General features: G+C 42.4%; 1 protein-coding gene across 3 annotated transcripts in view; it reads left to right on the top strand.

Annotated features, from left to right (window-relative positions):
- The first annotated feature begins 2919 nt into the window (after window positions 1-2919).
- The window catches only part of NMT2 (N-myristoyltransferase 2), a 32865-nt gene continuing 17650 nt past the window's right edge, over window positions 2920-18134 (top strand). Inside the window, exons 1-3 of one of the 3 annotated variants that reach the window (XM_065666466.1) lie at window positions 2920-3357; window positions 11269-11404; window positions 16899-17001. In XM_065666466.1, the coding sequence (XP_065522538.1) occupies window positions 3248-3357; window positions 11269-11404; window positions 16899-17001 (349 nt within the window). In that variant the 5' untranslated portion in view covers window positions 2920-3247. Of the gene's footprint in view, window positions 3358-11268; window positions 11405-16898; window positions 17044-18134 lie in introns of all 3 variants that reach the window. The other 2 variants (XM_065666467.1, XM_065666465.1) reach the window with 2 other exon arrangements.

Below are 18134 nucleotides of genomic sequence, written 5' to 3'. Positions count from 1 at the left end.
TAAAAGTTGAATCTGGACTATAATCACAGTTGTGCCTCTCAGGAGATAAACTGTAATGTCCATAAGGATATTCTTCACGCATGCCTTGAAGTCTAGAATAACAGCCTTTCTGCAGCTATTCTCCTAACCTCCCTCCAAGGGTGACAGCAGGTAACAGGTGATGGCAAATGGTAGCTTGCTGGGAGTTATCCATACTCCTTCTTTTATCATCACTGTGAACTGCAAGAAGAATCAGGATCCAGGTTTCCTATTCTTCATTCACCTCAGTGGAGTGAGGAAAATTGTGGCAAAGGACAGAAGATGGTTAAACCCACAGTTTCTCCAACACAGTGATTCAATATATCTGTTTAGTCACTGACATACTGTTCTTCACTTTCTCCTACGCATTATTATGAAGAGGAAAAAAAAAACCAAACATGAGTAATCACTGGATTAACTTCTTTCCAGGCTAATGTGCAGCTGTTCACAATTGGGTTTTTGTTGTTGAAAACTGTTGGTTATTGTGCTTTTGTTTTGAGATTTCCTTTATCTCCTATACACTAAAGCTGAATGAGGGTTTACTTCTAAAGGTCATTTTAAAGTGTGGCAACATGGTAGGTATATTTCCCCTCTGAACTACTGTGACAGCTTGATGCTGGGAGGTCATACATGGCCAAGTGTTAATTACAGGCTCCACAAGTTTTGCAATAGTTGAGGGTAGGACACCTGTCTAGAATTTTTTTCACTCCCTTTACTCATCTGCAGAAGATCAACACCACCGTAACAATTTAGACATATTCAGGATCAACTCCTGTTTTTAAGATATGTGTGTGTCCTGGTTTCAGCTGGGAGAGAGTTCTTTTTCTTCCTTATAGTTGGTGCAGTGCTGTCTTCAGTCTGAGAACAGCGCTGATAACACCGATGTTTTTAGTTGCTGCTCAGTAATGTTTAATCTGACCAAGGACCTTCTGAGTCTCATGCTCTGCCAGGGAGGAGGGGAAGCCGGGATGGAGCAGAGACAGGACACCTGACCCAAACTAGCCAAAGGGGTATTCCATACCACAGCCCGTCATGCCCAGGATGTAACTGAGAGTTACCCGGAAGGGCTAAGCCACTGCGGGGTTGGAGTAGGTATCAGTCGGTGCTCGGTCGGCTGGTGCTGAGGTGGTGTATTTTCCCTTGCTATTTCCCTTATCATTATTACCATTGGTGGTAGCAGCAGTGATTTGTGTTATACCTTAGTTACTAAACCGTTCTTATCTCAGCCCGTGGAAGTTGCATTCTTTTCAATTCTCTCCATTCCTCCGGGAGTAGGGGGAGGGCAAGAAGGGGGGGGACTGAGAGAGTGACTGCGTGATTTATGGCTGACTTTGTTTAAACCACAACAGGGGTATTCCATACCACAGCCCCGTATGTAAACAGGGGGGAGTTACCTGGAAGGGACTGATTGCTGCTTGGGTTGGGCTGGGTATTGGTCAGTAGCAGGTGGTGAGCACTTGCATTGTGCATCACTTGTTTTCTGAGCTTTCATTTATCCTTTTTTGTTGATTCCTATTATTATCAGTATTGTTATTGCTGGTAATTCTATTATCACTGTATTTTATTTTAGTGTTGAACTGTTCTTATCTCAACCCACGGGTTTTACATTCTTCTGATTCTCCTCCCCATCCCGCCCAAGGGATCAGCGGGCGGCTGTATGGTACTTAGTTACCAGCTGGGTTTAAACCACAACAATGTGTTATGTCATGGTTTATTTATTTGGAATGTTCTGGTTGACTCTTTTCTAGCCCTGTTGATTTAGTACCTTTGATTTTTCCAGTCACTGCAACTACTATTTCAAAACAGTTAAGACAGAAAATACCTGTCAGATGATGGAAGTCAGGCGTAGTACAAGACATCTGAGTGTACCATGATAGATCATACAGCTAACAAACCTGTACTCCATTACCCATTCAGAATTGTCCTTCTTTCTGATCTTTCACAACAAAGCAGGAGGGGCTTCCACAACTTCATCTGCCTGACAAAACAAATACTCAGTAATTATTTGCTAGCTCAAGGACAGCACTTTCTGTATGTTACAACTTAGAGAAGTTGGGAGGTAGTTTAGAATTGTGCCTTGGATGTTTTATCATTACATTGTCTGCCTTTGACTCTTCAGGGATTTTAAAGCATTTGAATTACAAGTTCCTGTGGTAACTCACATATTGTAAAGGACCAAGCACAGTGGGCACACAGTGGCCCAGGGCTGGTGCTCAGCATGTAAAGGTTCAGAATTTGACTGCAAGGGACACAGCTGAAGGGACATCTAGCTGTCTTTTGCAGGGCAAGATCTTTTACTTGACATCTCACCTGCAACATCTGATAGAGCAAAATCTTACACTGCCTTACATCTAAATGGGAGGAAGCAGTATCTTCCTCACATTGCATACTTTAAAGAGAGCAGTGGGGATAAGGAGACATCACAACTGATGCAGACTATTCCTAGTTTTAATGTGTTGTTGGGCAGCACTACTAAACCACACAGTGAATCTCACCCATAATTCTTGGTATGACCCTGGGAATCACTAAAGTTCACATAATTAATAGAAGTTTCCCTTTGTTTTCCTGGGTTCAAATCACTACCATTCAACTCCAGGTTTTTTTTCTAGCATGGAGTTTGCAAAACCACAAAGCTTCGGGAAAACAACTCTTGCGACAGCCGCCGGCCACGGCCGCCTCAGCAGCGTCTACCAGCGGCAACTTCGGCATCGAAGTTGCTACGGTTTGAGAGGGAAACGCCGGGAGCCAGCTAAACGAGCTCCGGCGCTGCGAAGGCCGGCAGCTGCAGCCCCACCGAGCGGGCCCTCGCCCGCTGCAGGCCCCGGCCGCGCTTTGACGGCCCCCGCCGGGCCTGCCCTCGGGCCTCGCCGACAGCGGGGGCCGCGCCGCCTCCGTGCGGACACCTGGGACCCCCGGAGGCGGGAGGGCGGATCAGATGTCGACCACCAGCGGCTCAGGCAGGTGCCGGGCAGAGGGGCGGCACTGCTGGGATGGGACAGGCAGGGCAGGACACCGCACCCCCCACAGCACAGTACCGCCCGGCCCCGCCCCGGTCCCCCGCGGGGCGGTGGGGAGCGGCTGGGCAGCCCCGGCGGCCTCCGCCTCCGCCTCCTCTGGCAGCGCGGGGAAGGACAGCAGCTAGAGGGAGCTCCTCCGGACTGCATCTGCCCGTGCGCCCCGGTTCTTTTCATAGGCTCCCCCGCCCCGTCCCCTCCCTCCTTCCCCCGTGATGGCGGAGGACAGCGAGTCTGCGGCCAGCCAGCAGAGCCTGGAGCTGGATGACCAGGACACCTGCGGCATAGACGGCGACAATGAGGAGGAGACCGAGCACGCCAAGGGGTAGGGGCGCGCCGCGGGACGGCCGGTCGGGCACAGCCCGGAGGGGCAGCCCCCGTGTCTGCTGCTGCGGCAGCAGTAGAGCTGGACGTGCCGCCGCGGGTACTGTGCGCGGCAGAGCAGACCGGGCCGGGCCGGGCTTTCGTTGCCACCTGGCGAGGGCGGGCAGGGGAGCGCAGGGCATGCGAGGCGCGCTGCTGTCAGCCGGCGGGCGGCCTGCATGGCGCGGCGCGGCCCGGCCTGGCGCTCCTCCGCGGCGCCTGCGCGTGTACGGCCCGCGGGCGAGGGGCCCCTCCGGCGGCACCGCGCGTCCCCCTCCCGGCCCGCTCTCCGCTGCGGCTGGCAGAATGCGGGCGAGGCAGGGAGGGCCCTGTCGCCCCGCTGTGCTGCACGGCTCCGCTCCCCGCGCCCCGCCGGGACCGAAGGGAGAGGCGGGGGGCCGGGCCCCCGGCCTGAAGAGAGGAGGGCGGCGGGGCTGGCGTTTTTTCTCTGGATACCGGTCTTAAAAGCGAGCCTTAAAAGGGAGGGTAAATTCTGTTATCTGTGCTTTCTCGGGATCTGGGGGCGTTTCTTGGGAATTCTGGCCGTTGGAGAGAGCCCCGTGATGGGCCACGGCGCCCTGGGAAATGCCCCCGTGCTGCCTTCCTTGTTTCGGTCGGTTCCAGCTGAGCGGGCCCCTCCGGTCAGGCCTCACGCTCCCCTGTGCCCCCTGACACCCACCCGCGCGCTCCCGTCCCGCCCTGGGGACCTGTCCAGGCGTCATCTCTGTCGATCTGTCCTGCAGACGCTCCTCTTCAACATCACCTATTGTCCGAAAAGGAAACATTACCTCTAAATCCGCCTGCTGTAGAGAGCAGAGCTCGTGTTTTACCAGGGCATTAGCTGGAGCAGGCACTGTTGTTATGGTTGTAGTTCCTTCTCCGCTAATCTTGTGTCTTAAATCTTCCCACGCTGCGGATCAGGTGCTGTCTCCAGTTGCTTGGGGAGCTGACAGGAGAGGCAGCCAGTACAAATGCGGCTCCCTGCAGCCGGGCCCTGTTGGGCTGCGCGCAGCGTGGTTCTGTCCAGGCACAAGGTGCCAAGGGTCTGGCTTGCTGGGCACGTTGGCAAGGAACATATTTTAAAAACTGACTTCAGTAAAATGTACTTTTTTGCGGGGTTATCAGACGTGATTGCAGAGAAAGCGCTTTGTTGTTGCAACCAGGAGTGGCTGGAGTAACCGAAAATAGAACTAGGTTAATCTATACGCTGCTACACAGAGATCTTCCTCGTTAATTTCTAATTGATCGGGTTGAGAGCATTTCTGTAGGTGATTGATGTTTGCGGATGTACACTGTTCGTCATCTCCTGCCCATAGGATTTGGTTGACAACAAGCAGCTCTGCATCTTAAATGTGGCAAGAGAAATCTAGGAGGCCACTTAGGAGGACTGACTTGTCTAAACGGCAGGAAAGGGGAAAAGTTTGATGGTTGCTGCTCTGTCAGTGAATTCATGGCATGCACACTGAGACAGTCGTGTCAATTATAGTAATATAAGTCTGGCATATTGAAAAGGGACAAAGTAGTGTTTAATTATCTTGGAGCCTTTGTTACATTTGTTTGTGTAAACATGCCCCAGTCGATGATTCCCAAATATGCAAAAATAGCGCCACTAACAGCAGAGAATGACTACTGCTCTTCCTAAGAGCCAACCTGACATGCCAGGAGAGATTATTTGATAGCTGGCTGACGCCTGCCTAGAATTCATTCGTACCTTATTCAGTTTCCTCTTCTGTTTGTGCGTGTGACTGAGCTGTAGTTACCCTCTGCAGTGTAGCTAGGCTTGCAGCTACGCAGTTGGGCTGCTGTGGCAGCGAGTGCAGGAGAACAGTGTGTAAGAAGCAGCCGGAGAACAAAGAATTGAACTTTGGTGTGTTCTGAATCACGGCTTGCTGCTCTACGCCAGCCTGGGTCTGTGAAGGACAACTGCTGCAGCTGTGGGCTGTATGCTGTTCTGCCCAAAACTTGGCCTTGTTGAATATCCCCAGTGTCTTTCAGTGAATATCCCACAAGTATTTCAAAGAAGCTGCTTTATTCATCTTAGAATAAGAAAGTGAATGCTTCCAAGTTGTATGATGTTTAATTAAATTACTGGTAGATCATTCTAGTAGAAAAAACCTCTTAAGTGTTAGTATCCGTTTTCTATCATGTTTCTGATGCATTCTGATATTGTGTCTTCTGTACAGTATTGTAGACTTCTCATGAAGTCTAATATTGAGTTTTGAATTACTTTATTTTCCTGTAATCTTTGAGAATCTCATTTGCTACTGTTTGTCCGCAGGCTGAAGCTTTCAAACAAATTCCATCAAATGAAAAGAAAAACACTACAGCAAACACAAAGATCTACTTTTGATCTGGGAGATTAACCCATGGTAGTAGGAGCCTAATTATTCCCTGTTTTCTCTCTATTATAGTATATTATTTTTTGTGGTAACTTTAAAGTTTGCTTTGAGCTTTTAGATTAGTTTGTATGTACCTAAACAATCTATGAGTGGTCTCACTACTTGAGATGATGAGTGTGTGAATGGGCTTGCTAAATTCTGAATGGTCTCTATTGCTGCCTATCAGTATTTAATCTCATGCTATTTTAACCTTCACTTTTTTAGAAGGAGGTAGAGTGTGTGTTGCATGTCAGTCTCTAGTAGAATTGCTTTGTAAATGAAATTACTTTCAAGCTGTTTCTTGACATTTGAAAATAAGTCCTTATAATACTTACTGAAAAAACGTGATTTCTTATATGTATGTTTTACTGTTAAAAAAACCATCGCTTTTTTTTTAATGTGCTTGAGCACTGAATGTCTGCTGCAGAAAATACCATTTTACAGCTCTCAACTGTGCAAATGTCTTTGTCCTCTGATTCTGCTCCTGGTTTTTAGATGCAGGATTATGTATGTTGTGTGAGTCATTGCTGTTCTCCTATTCTGTGTCTGCAGCTTGCTCCTGCTAGATGCATTATGCTGTACTTGTTCGGTTTCATAATAAAGTGTTGTTTACAAAATAGCTTTGTTAGTTTGTATGTAGAAAAATGTATTTATTGCACCTGAATCTACCCTGCTGAGACTAGCTTTTTAAGATCTTGTAGCTCATTCTCAATAGCTCCTTATGCTCTATGGTAGAAAGCTTTGGGCACAGAACATTTAGTAAACAGATGAGGAAAAAAGTATGACCTTTAAACAACTCCCCCCAAACCTCACAAATTATTTACTTTGAATGTTTCAATAGTATAGCCCTTTGATTATTGTTAAATGGAAACTTTATAACCAGTGCTACTTTTAGATAAATATATATATATAAAATACCTATATATATATATATATTAAGGTACTGGAGACAGTGCTTGGTTTTAGCAGGTGAGATTTGCATCTTAGAGTGCAGACTTGAAGGGGGAGGCAGAGGAAACATGCAGAGCTGTTGGGTTTATGCAGATTATCTGTTGGGTTAGGTTTTAAGGCATTGCTGCTACGTTTTCATGCTCAAAAAACTTGCATTTCCAAGTACAGAAATGTATGCACATGAAGTCTTTGTCCAGAGAGTTTTTTACTAATGGTAATTTGTTTGTAAGTGGAATTTGAAGGACATAAGCCCTTCTGGTCAGGACCTTCTTTCTTGAAGTGGTGGTGGTCTAATACAGCAATGGGCAAGTCCTTTACATCTAAGCCTCCATTTTCTTTATGAACCACGGACAGTCCTAATATAAGTAATACTACTTGGAAATTTTTTGGAGTCTTGCCCATATACATGAGATCTGATTTCTGTGATCAAAAATATCTATAGATCTTCAGAAATGTAGTTTTGCAACCTCACAGAGAGAAACAAAACACTGTGAAGGTAAAAACCACACACAGGCCTAGGCCTTTGCAGCTTAAAAATAAACATCTGAAGTGCGTGTTTGGTTTTAAATTTGAGAAATTGCTGCCTTAAAATTCCCATTCAAGGTAATTTAAAACAGATGTTGATACTACAAAAAGCTGTTTCTGTTAAAGAAGAATTTAGCACTGAAAAAGGCAATTAAAATAACCGTGACAAATACTCAGTGGGAAAAGATAACCTCAAATCAAAACAAAGGGAGCCAAAGCAGTTTGACCACCTGAGTAACTGTCATGCTCCCCCTGATTCTTCTGTCTCAGCTTTTCATGGTTTTGGTCAGAGCTGCACAAAGTTTCTCTGCCTTTGCCACACCTCTCCCCAAATGCAGTTAAGTATCCCCATTTTTCAGTTAACAAAAACCCACATGCACAAACCCCCCAAAACCCAACACATGCAGGGAGAAGCAAAAGTCTTTTTTTCACATTCATGCAAAACACCAGATGTGTGTACATAAGTGGAAAGGTATGTGGGTGGGATCATGGGCTTGCATTTGTTAACTTGCAGACAAAATCTTGAAACTGTGGGCCTAAGTGACTGTCTCAGAGTCATATCCTCAGCCTGTTTCTGTGGCAAGGGTAAATCTTTCTGGGGCAGAACGAGGTCTTTTGACTCTTCTTTTGCCTCAGCTGAATTTTTATTTATATACCACTTTTGTGCTGGCCTCACTTCTTTCTTATTCATCAGCCTGACAAAACTGTCATTGTGGATGCAGTTAAAAATACTTCAGTCCACACTTAGGTAAACCTCAGCCTCAGTGCATAGGCTTGCCCTCCTGTCAGTAAAGTGCCCCTGGTATAAAAGCGTGTCTCTACTAGACTGACACAGTCAAAATCTTGGCCAAGTCTAATGTTGAATATTTTTCTTAATACAACCAGCTATGCTCTACGTGGTGGGCTGGGGCAGATGTGTTGAACTGATGCATTAAAAGGTTACGTTTCCTGTCCCGACAGCTAGATGTGGTGTCACCCTGAGTTACATATCCTTTTCCTGCTTCCCACGTGGAACCTGTGTTCTGAGTTGTGTCACCTTAACAGTAGGAGGGTAGGTCAGCAAAAGAGATTCCACACTTAAGGGTCAGCTTTGATAGAAGTGGGAAACTGCCCCTTCCCCCCCCCCCCAAATTTCTAAGAATGAGATACATTTCAAGGTGTCATCACACAGGTGTATTGGACCAGACAAAGGAGAACTCAGGTCTTAGTCAGCACACAAGTATGTTTAATTAAGAGAAAAGCTTTTAATGGGAGCTTTTGCTTTTAATCTTGTTACCTTTTCATATCCTTTGTGCCTTCATGTTCAGTGTAGTTACTACAAGTTGAGCAACAAAGTTCCTCCCTTCGCAGCCATTCCCACTCCCAGTTTTGTGTTTTTTCAAGGCAGTGCGAGAGGAGGATGAAAAATCATGTGATGTTTTGGTTTTGCTTTTGCCCTAGTTTGCTTGGTATCTCTGATTGTAACTTGTGTTGGACAAACCTGTTTACTCAGTGGAAGTTTCTGCGTGCGGCCTGCTGCCAAATCTCTGGGTTGCAGGCGTGCCTAAATAGTTGAAGGACGGGTGGATCTCTCTTTAAATCCTCATTTTATATTCTGTGGACTGCAACAGTAAAGAAGACTGACCCGAGCAGGACAGTGTGCATAAATCACTACTCTGAACAGTTGCTGGATAACCTGTTACACAAAGATACTGGTATTTATTTTGCAAGAGGCTGTGTGAAAACTCTAAACCTGAAAGTCATAAGCCAAGGACTGGGAATTCAAGAAGATTTTAAAAGAAATCAGTAGTTTTAAAAACCATGTATATTTTATAGCAATTTAGTCCTGTCTTCCCTCCTTCCCAGCTAAAAAATATTCATTTCTATATGAAAAAGAGCTGGTCAAAGAACAAACTAAGATTATTCTGGTAAAGGTACAGTTTAACTGGAGATAACATTAGTAAAGCTTGGCAAAGCTGATGCTTCTTCATAGCTGCCAAACATTTTTGAGTACCATTGTTCATTATTTCACCAAACTAAATAAAACATTGACCCTCAGGTAATCCCAGTGAACAGAATTCCACTGCAGTGTTAAGTAGGACTGGCTCATGCTGAAAGGCAGGAAGACAAGTGAGCTGTACCAGTGCTACTCAGGACTCGGCACCTGCTGAGGGTGTCCGTTCAAGAATGATGTTTGCTGAAACTCCTAGTAGTCTTATGTTCAACACAGAAGCCCTTGGGAGTCAGCTCAAGGACACAGTGGCATCATTTGTTTACTGTATGTGAGATATTAAAGGAAAAGATGAAAGTTTGTGACAGTTCAAGAAAGTAGAAGAGTACCTCATTAGGTGAATCTTAGCAAAGGTGAAATCACTTTCCCCAGTAGTTTTATCTCAGTTTTGCTAGAGGTGGTAAAGCCCTAGGTCTTGTATATGTTTGGTTTTTTACTCTCTTATATTTATAACCTCTTGTCAGGCCTTCGGGTCTCTTCTGTGTTTAAATTCTGTACAAAATGACAGCTTGGTGTAAAGGCCTTCAAATAGATTTAAATTTGGTTATTTTAAACTGAGAGTATAGAAATTCTTAATAGAATCGGCTAGGTGATCAGACAGTGTCTTCATCCTGCAACAGAAAATTTCCTCCCTGCCTCACACAACTTAATCTTTTGTTTCTGCAGACTTACTCCTTCTTTCTCCTCTGTGTGTTTGGTCTGCTACCCTTTTGTCCATTGAGTAACCTCTTGGTGCAATCCCAGAGGGTTCTGCACTTACAACCGTCTTCCTTCTTTCTGGGAGCCTACCTTCACCCAGCCTCACCATGAATGTTAAGGGTTGATCTTTCACTAAAGGCTGTTCTAGACAACAGTAATCATCTCACTAAATGAGTCTTTGTTTAGTTGTGTGTTTGATTAATTGCAGGCTTTTGGCCTCCCAATTGGACATAGAATGTTTTCTTGACTGGTTCAGCTCTGACAAGTTACAGGTGTTAAAGAGGGGCAAATCTTGAAAGTGAGCATATTACAGTGAATAACATGACCCTTAAACATGTTGGTCTTAATAACTAAATAATTAGTTATGTTCTTCTAATTTCTCTTTCTTTTAGTTTCATATCTGATTCCTCTCTCCCCAAATTAAAATAAACAATTGTTTTTTCTGTTCCAGTAAAAAACATCCAAACCCCGGTATCTGTCTTGAGCTCCATTGTGTATACATGGTTTTGCTGGGAGATTAACCTCTTGAAGAGGATTCAGTGTTAACTGACTCATTGCCTCCTTATTTGCCTTCCGTCTTAGAGTTGCCAACACCTCCCACACTTGCAAATTCTAAATCTAATCTTGATTCTATATCCTGATTATTTGTCAAATTAGAATCTTCTTAAAGAAGAAAGGAGTTGTATTATCAATAGTGAAAATATGGCAGAAAATGCATGTGCAGTGTATACTTTCGTGTTTTGTTTTGGTTGGTTTTGCTGTTTTGTTGGGTTTTGGTTGTTTTGGTTTTTGTTCTTTTTTCTTTAATTAAAGTAAGACTTTCATCACTACATACAAACAGTTCCAAACAATATTCCCTGAAAACAGGATAGCTTTATTTGGATTGTTCTCAAATTCAGATGTGCCTTGTGAGTATGAAGGGGGAAAAATATCGGGCCACTAATAGTTACTGGAGGTTATTTTCTTCAGTTCTGCACTTTCCTGAGTGCTCTAAACTCTGTTGCATTTGGTTGTTTTCACTTTTCTGCTGGGTAATAGCCTGGAGAAGAGCACTGGCTGTCATATAGTGTCACAATTTGACACTAGTGTGTCAAAATGCCCCGTTGTGCTGGGGTCTGAATATAAAACCAATTAGAAAGTACTTGCAGGAAGTTTTTCGGCAATGCTGTCAGTTCCCCCTTTCCTCCCTTTCTCCTGCCTTTTTTCCACATTCAGACTGCTGTTAGATTTTTCATATTAAAATGTTGTTTTTCCCATATTTAGCTTCTTTGAATTTTTAAGCTCAGTGGTATTGATTCTTCTCATTGCTCATTCTCTGAATCTCTGGCAGAAGTCCTGGAGGGGATTTGGGAGCGAAGAAGAAGAAAAAGAAGCAGAAGAGAAAAAAGGAGAAACCAAATTCTGGAGGCACCAAATCAGATTCTGCGTCTGACTCCCAGGAGATTAAAATTCAACAGCCTTCAAAAGTGAGAGCCTGGTTCTGTTTTAATTTGTGCTTGCTTTCTAATTTAATTTTAATTTGTGCATTGCTTTTTTTGTAAAAGCTAGTTGGTAGTTCTGCCTTAACATGTGAGAATTAAGCAGATAGTTACTGTCCTGAATAGACAGAAGCAAGGTAAGACCTGATGTTTGCAAATGGTATGAAGTCAGTTGGAGAGTCATCATTACCACCATAGTACACTGTGAGAAAAGCAGAGGAGGAGGTGTTTTGTCTTTCTTTTCCAGCAATTAGAACTCAGGCTAGTGACAACTTTGTATCAGGAAATCTTAATCTGCAGTTGTAATGCTTTTAAATAGATTTTGTTTACTGAATTGCCTTTAGTTTAGCCACCATATCACTTGGTGTAGCGCAATTTCAGTAACTTGTACAGCATCATGCTATCTCATGGTGAGCATCAGCAGGAGGAGGGAAGTTGTAACCTGCTGTGCTAACCAGAGTCTCACTTGGGCAAAAAAGCACCAGCATGTCATCTTGCATGAAATGAGGTAATCTCTAACATGGAGATACAGACACTTCTCGCTATCTGAAAGGCCTCCACTCTAAATAAGAATGCAAAATTATGTGAGGGGGATATACAACCTTTGTGAACTTTGTCATAAAATAGCATTGTCTACGTGCTTTTGACTACCACATTCTGAACAAATAGTGAATAATATGACATGCTGGCTTTTTAACATACAGCTTTTATCTTGAGAGAAATCTGAGCCTGAGAACTGAAGTTTGTAACATGATGATAAGAAAATTTATGGACCATTAAGCACGTTGAAGTAATTATTATATTTGCTTTATCAGATTAATGTGAAGAAAGTTACATTGTTCTACCAGTAGTAGTATTCATCCTGTAAGATTTGTCAAGTACATTGGGGCTACCACGTAATTTTAGGGGGGAAAAAAATATGCTCTGGCTCATAAACGTACTGGTAGACTTTGTGTTGTCCCTTTAGGCTTCTCTGTGCCACCCCCATTGCTTTGAATGGGCACAGCACAAGGAACTCTTGAAAATATGTAGGGAGATCTTAAGTAATTTCTGATCTCACCACATGTTGTGATACTGTGTTTCTGTAAAGCACGTGGCACGAATAAATCGTGTGGTATGAATACTAATACAGGAAGACTGTTTGCAAGCAATAACCAAGTAACCTCGAACTCTTAGAATTGGAGTGAGGTCGATTCTAATGTTAACTTGAAGTTCATTGCTGCAATATCCTGGGAGTTCCTTGGTTCCCTGCTGACCAAACCCATTGTTCTGTGTGTTGAGTCTTAATTACATTAAAAGGAAGCAAACGAAGCTGCTTCAGGGTTGTTTTCTTTTTTTGTTTTCATGTCCAAGATTTTAATCCTCAGCACCTTGCAGTCTTGCATAACGTTTCTCTGGTGTGATGTGTTTTGCAAGCATGGAAGCCTGTCCTTGTTGTAAGTTGTGTACTTAGAGTGGCATCCTTTGTGATTATTTTACTGTCACAAGAAGTTTAGCCAGTTTGTTAGCAGTGTTGCAAGATTTTCTCTTTTATTGGCATAAACCAGAAGCCTTTATTGAAGTCTTTCTCTCAAGCTTTAGGCAGCTAAACCACTTTATTATTCTTAAATGGCTTCCTCTTTTCTCTAATTGCAAATGCATCAGGGTTGGCTGTCCTTTGTTTTGTTTTTTTTTTCACATTCTCTGCTGTGTTCCAGGTGTACACATGGACAAGTAGATGAACGACTTCTCTAGTTTAGGTTTTGGGTTTTTTTTTTTAAAGCATCTTAGACTGCTGATCTAGATCAGTGTGGAGAAGTATATTTATTTCTCTGCTACTCAAGTGATATTTAGATCTTGGTCTCTTTATGTTATGTGAAATGTTTTATAGAAAAAAAGGCTTTTACCATTTACTTACTCTTGGTTTAAAAGAGGTTTACAAATATTTCAGAGGAAAGTGATATTATATACCTTAGGTCTTAGAGAATATGTGCAGGATCAAGTAGTACTTGGCAGGGCTTCTGAACTCACTGAAAATGGTTTTGAAGGAAGATTTTGAGGTCAGATGAGTTTGTAAACAGGTATACCACTCTGGCAATGAGAAGGCCAGAAGTGAGTCTCCTGGCTTCTTGCTCCCTTGTGATACTGGACTTTTTGAATAGTGGCATGTTTGGAACAACAGCAATAAATACTTGTTAGAGTTGTATGCTTGAGGACACTTCACTACCCATCTCATAAGACTTTGATCTCTCTCCAAGTCCCAGTGATGTAGACTGTCCACATTAGTGCAGATGAAGCTTATCAGATCTAGAATGTTATCATTCATTATTGTAGTCACCAGTGGTAGTAACAGAATAATTTAGATCAGGGGGCCTCTGGAGGTCTTTTGACCAGCCTCCTGCTAAAAGCAGATCCAAACAGATCAGGTTGCTTGGGCCTAGATCAGGTTGTTTGGTCTCCAAGGATGGAGACTCCACAACCTCTGTGGGTAGCCTATTCCAGTGTTGGACTACAGTTTTGGTTAAAGAAATAGTAATTCCCTCTATCTAAATGGATTTTGCTGCTTTGCAACTTGTGTCCATTGTTTCTCGTCCTATCATTGTGTTCCTCTGAAAAGACTTGGGTTAGTTTTCTTTATCTCCTCCCATGAGGCAGCAATAAGATTTCTCCTGCTCCCTTAAGTCTCTTCTTAAGGCTGAAGAAACCAAGGTCTTTCATCTTCTCCTTGTATGTCATGTGATTCACCCACACCACAACCACCCCACCCCCCCCCAGTAATTGTGGACTCCCTCCACAATGTCAATGCTTTCCTTGTAATGGGGAACCCAAAACTGTGAGAGGTGATCTTAGGGGTGTCACATAAAGGTAAAGAATTGCCAGCCAGTCTCACTGGTACAATCCAGTAGGCAGCTGCCCTTTGCTGGGCAGCAAACTGCTCACTCCTGTTCAGCTCTTCATCCACCTGCACCTCCAAGTTATTTTCTGCAAAGCTGCTTTCTAGCCAGTCCATATTGGCCTCTGCCATTGAATGGGCTTCTTCTGTCCCTGATGCAGGTCTTTGCATTTGCCTTTGTCAAACTTTGTGAAGTTTCTGTTTCCAGCCTGTCAAAGTAGCTTTGAATAGCAGCTCTGCAGTCCAGTGTATCAACCATTCTTGCCAACTAGTTGTCTATAGACTTACAGAGAAAGCAGCCATTGTCACGTCCAGCTCATTAAACAGTATTGACTCCTGAGTTCTCAACATCCTCCCCCTGGCCTTCTTGAAGATGGGTGTGACATTTACCTTATTCTAGTCATAAGAAACTTCAACCAATTGCTATAAACTTTTAAACTTGGTTAGATAGATCCTAGTTGTAGTAACATCAGCCAGCTCCTTCAGTACCCTCAGATGCATCTGAGCTGTTCTTAGGGACCCATGCATGATTAGTTCGCTAAGTGGTCCCTAACCTTCTCTGCCGCTGTCATTAATGGGAGTCTCATAGATTGTGCTATAAGGATCAGGGACATCAAAGGTCTGAGGTCAGATCTTATCACCAAAACCAAGGCAAAAAAAGCATTGCATACCTTAGCTCTGTTGCACAACAGTGCCGTCTTGTGCTGTGAGGAGATATTTCCCCTAAACTGCAATTAAAAAAATCACTCTTCTTTCTAATTTATGTGAAGTTCTGTGTAGGTTTCTCTTGCTTTCTATTAAAGGGAAACAAAATGAGTTGGAAGTAAACTTCTTAGCTATGCTGATCTCTGAATGTTTTGAAAGGAAAGGAGATTGCTTCTCATGTCCTGAGCCATGTTGCATTTAGTACCAGAACATTAACTTTTTCAATATGCTAATAAGATCTTTTTAGAACCAAGGATCTTTTTTGGTTTTAGATTTTTCTGTTTTCTTAATGTAGAAAAGAAATTAGAGACTCGAACATACAAAATAAATTACAGATAAAGTATGTCGTGTTTAGGTCTGACTTCATAATGTACTGATAAGATTTTAGCATTTATCTAGTGGCATTAGAATTATAAGACCACTGTGAAACAAACAATTAGATTTTTTATTTGAGAAAATTATCTTACATCATAGTAATCTGGATCTAGAAATAGGGTATGGAGGTTTTATGCTCTAGTAGTAGTGTTGCTGTAAAGTGTGTAAATCTGTTACTTCACAACTACTCAGATGACAGGTGTTTAAAGCATGCTAGCAGGTATAATTTTGCAATACTTAATGAAATAAATTGCATAGTGGTTAGAGAGTACAAGCTTTTTGTTATACATAGAAAATTATGGCCTACTTGAGCTATACAGGCAGGGAGTGACTGAGGATACTAGAGGCAGATGCCCATCCAAATGCAGATTTTCATCATTATTACATGTAATTTATAATTTTTCAATGCATGAATCCTAGAAATAAAGTGAAATATAGAAATAATGATCCAACGATATTCAGTAAAAATGAGAAATCTGGCTTGATATCTCTATGCAGAAATGCTTAAAATTTTGCAACGCATTTGAGACTCTTCTTTCAAATGTAATTATTGCACTGCAGTCTGGGAAAACCTAAGCACAAGCATGCTGTTTGTATGCCTCAGAACAGGAATTACCACTTGGGAAATAACAGAACAAATAAATAGATTAAAAAAAAGAGAGAGAAAAAAATCCCTTTAGATTTAGAAGTCTATTACCATTATTCCTCTGTACTTACCTATGCAAGTAAAATTCTCATTCCAGTTACATTTACTCAGACTGATCAAAAGTGAGGGTTCAAGAGCTCAGTTTAGAAATGCTTAGCCTTAGGCTTATGCTTTTCAATCATTTTTTCTGTAAAGATTTTTCATCTTTTAAGTGGAAAGTTACTTTCTGTCTGCTTCTGTCAGTTAAAATTACCTTTAGCTGTGAGTTCTTGTCACAGTTAGCATTAGTGGCAGTATGGTTAACCCCTACATATGATACAGTGCAAAAAGGTACCTACTATAGTAATTGTGAGCTAATACAAGGCAGTTAGAATGTTAAAAAGTTGATATTCGTAGCAATACAGTGTACCTGAAATACTGAACTGTAGTGAATTTAAAAACTGTTTTATACTGTATGCGTAAAGTCCAGCTTCAAACATCTCTGTGTGTACCAGTTATCGTTAGATTATTAGATATCTAAGCTGGTTTGCTTTTTGCTGTTTTATTGTCTTTTACAATAAAATAAGTGGGGTGGGACAGGGAATATGAGAAGCTTTTTCTTGTGGTATTGGTATCCTGCCTTAACACTGCAGTATTTCTGTTAAAACCACTGGAGTTCCATGGTTAAATGCACTACTCAAAACTGTTAAGTATTTTCAGAAGTTGCTTCTCTGTTGCCCACTTTACTTTCCACCCTCCTGCCTCCAAAGGCTATACTGAAACTAACCATGATGAGAAGAGTACATGAAAGAATACGTAGCAGTAAAAGAAATAAACGTGTTTCTACAACAGTTCAAAGTAAGCATACTCAGTAAGCTTCCTCTTCCATTTGTCTTCGTGTGCAGAATCCAGCCATTCCGATGCAGAAGCTTCAAGACATCCAGAGAGCAATGGAGCTGCTCTCTGCATGCCAAGGCCCAGCAAAGAATATTGATGAGGCTACCAAACGTAAATACCAGTTTTGGGATACTCAACCTGTACCTAAACTTAGTAAGTTTAACTGGACCTGGGCATAAGATCTGTCTTACAGACCACCAAAATAATGTGTGCCAGCTATGGGGCATGTTCTGTAAAATGGGTATGAAGTTGGACTGTGTGTGGTGGAGATCCTTAATCTTTTATGGAGTTTATGTGGAGCTCTTGATGTTTTCTTGGAAAGTGTTTGCACCCCCCCTCCACTCAGTGATATACAACAAAATATGGTGTTAATAAATCTCATTCTGATGTTCTCTATAAGAATGGGAAATGCTATAGAAATAGCATTCCTATGTTCATTTCAGGTCTGAGCTCTTGAACAACAGAACCCAGAAGTCTTGCACTTTAGGGGAAAATAAGAACTTTTAAGTAGTAACAAAGACTAAGCTTTGATTTCATTTATTTATTTTCCTTTTTTTTTTTTTTTCCAGTAGGTAGATTTGCTATCACAGAGATAATGCCTCTCCTGCTGCAGGTTACACTGTTTTCATGCAGCTTTAAGCGAATAATGGCACTTCTGTCATGTATGAACACTTCTACTGCTGTGTGTTCATGGGCTTCCTCCACAATGTATTCTACCTTGAAGATATGCCTTCTTGGTCTGTTTTGTGTTCTTGGTACAAAGTGAAGTGATGAGGTGACCTCTCCTTGCCTTTAATTTTATAAGGAATTTGGCAGATTACTTTTTATACTGTTATCCCTGATAACACAGTTGGTAAATCTTAGTCTTTGTAGAAGATAGTTGCTAACTCTCTTGCTTTTTTTGAGTTCCGTTCTGATCTTGTTTCGCTCTCATGATCTTCAAGTTAAGCAGTTGTTGCTCTTCAGTGCCTGTGAAACTTCAGGACCCCACAAGTAAAGGAGTGTCAGCAAAATAGCTGTCATTCTGTCCTCTCCATGGCATTGGAGATTGGTATAGCATAAGCAGAAAGAAGGTAGTCTAAAGCACAGGAGCACTCTCTCCACAGGGCAGCATTTCACATTAATCCGTTATTATAGCTTAATCCGTGGAGATCTCTTGCATAGAGAAGTCCAGAGCAGAACCGTGGAGGCAATATTTTCCAGTGGATTGGACTGACTCTTTCCCATACAAGCTTTATCCAGAT

This window comes from Lathamus discolor, chromosome 2 (genome assembly GCF_037157495.1).
Source record: "Lathamus discolor isolate bLatDis1 chromosome 2, bLatDis1.hap1, whole genome shotgun sequence".
NCBI classification, from domain to species: Eukaryota; Metazoa; Chordata; class Aves; order Psittaciformes; family Psittacidae; genus Lathamus; species Lathamus discolor.
Note: the sequence above shows the minus strand (reverse complement) of the source record. Positions and strands in the feature narration are given on the sequence as shown.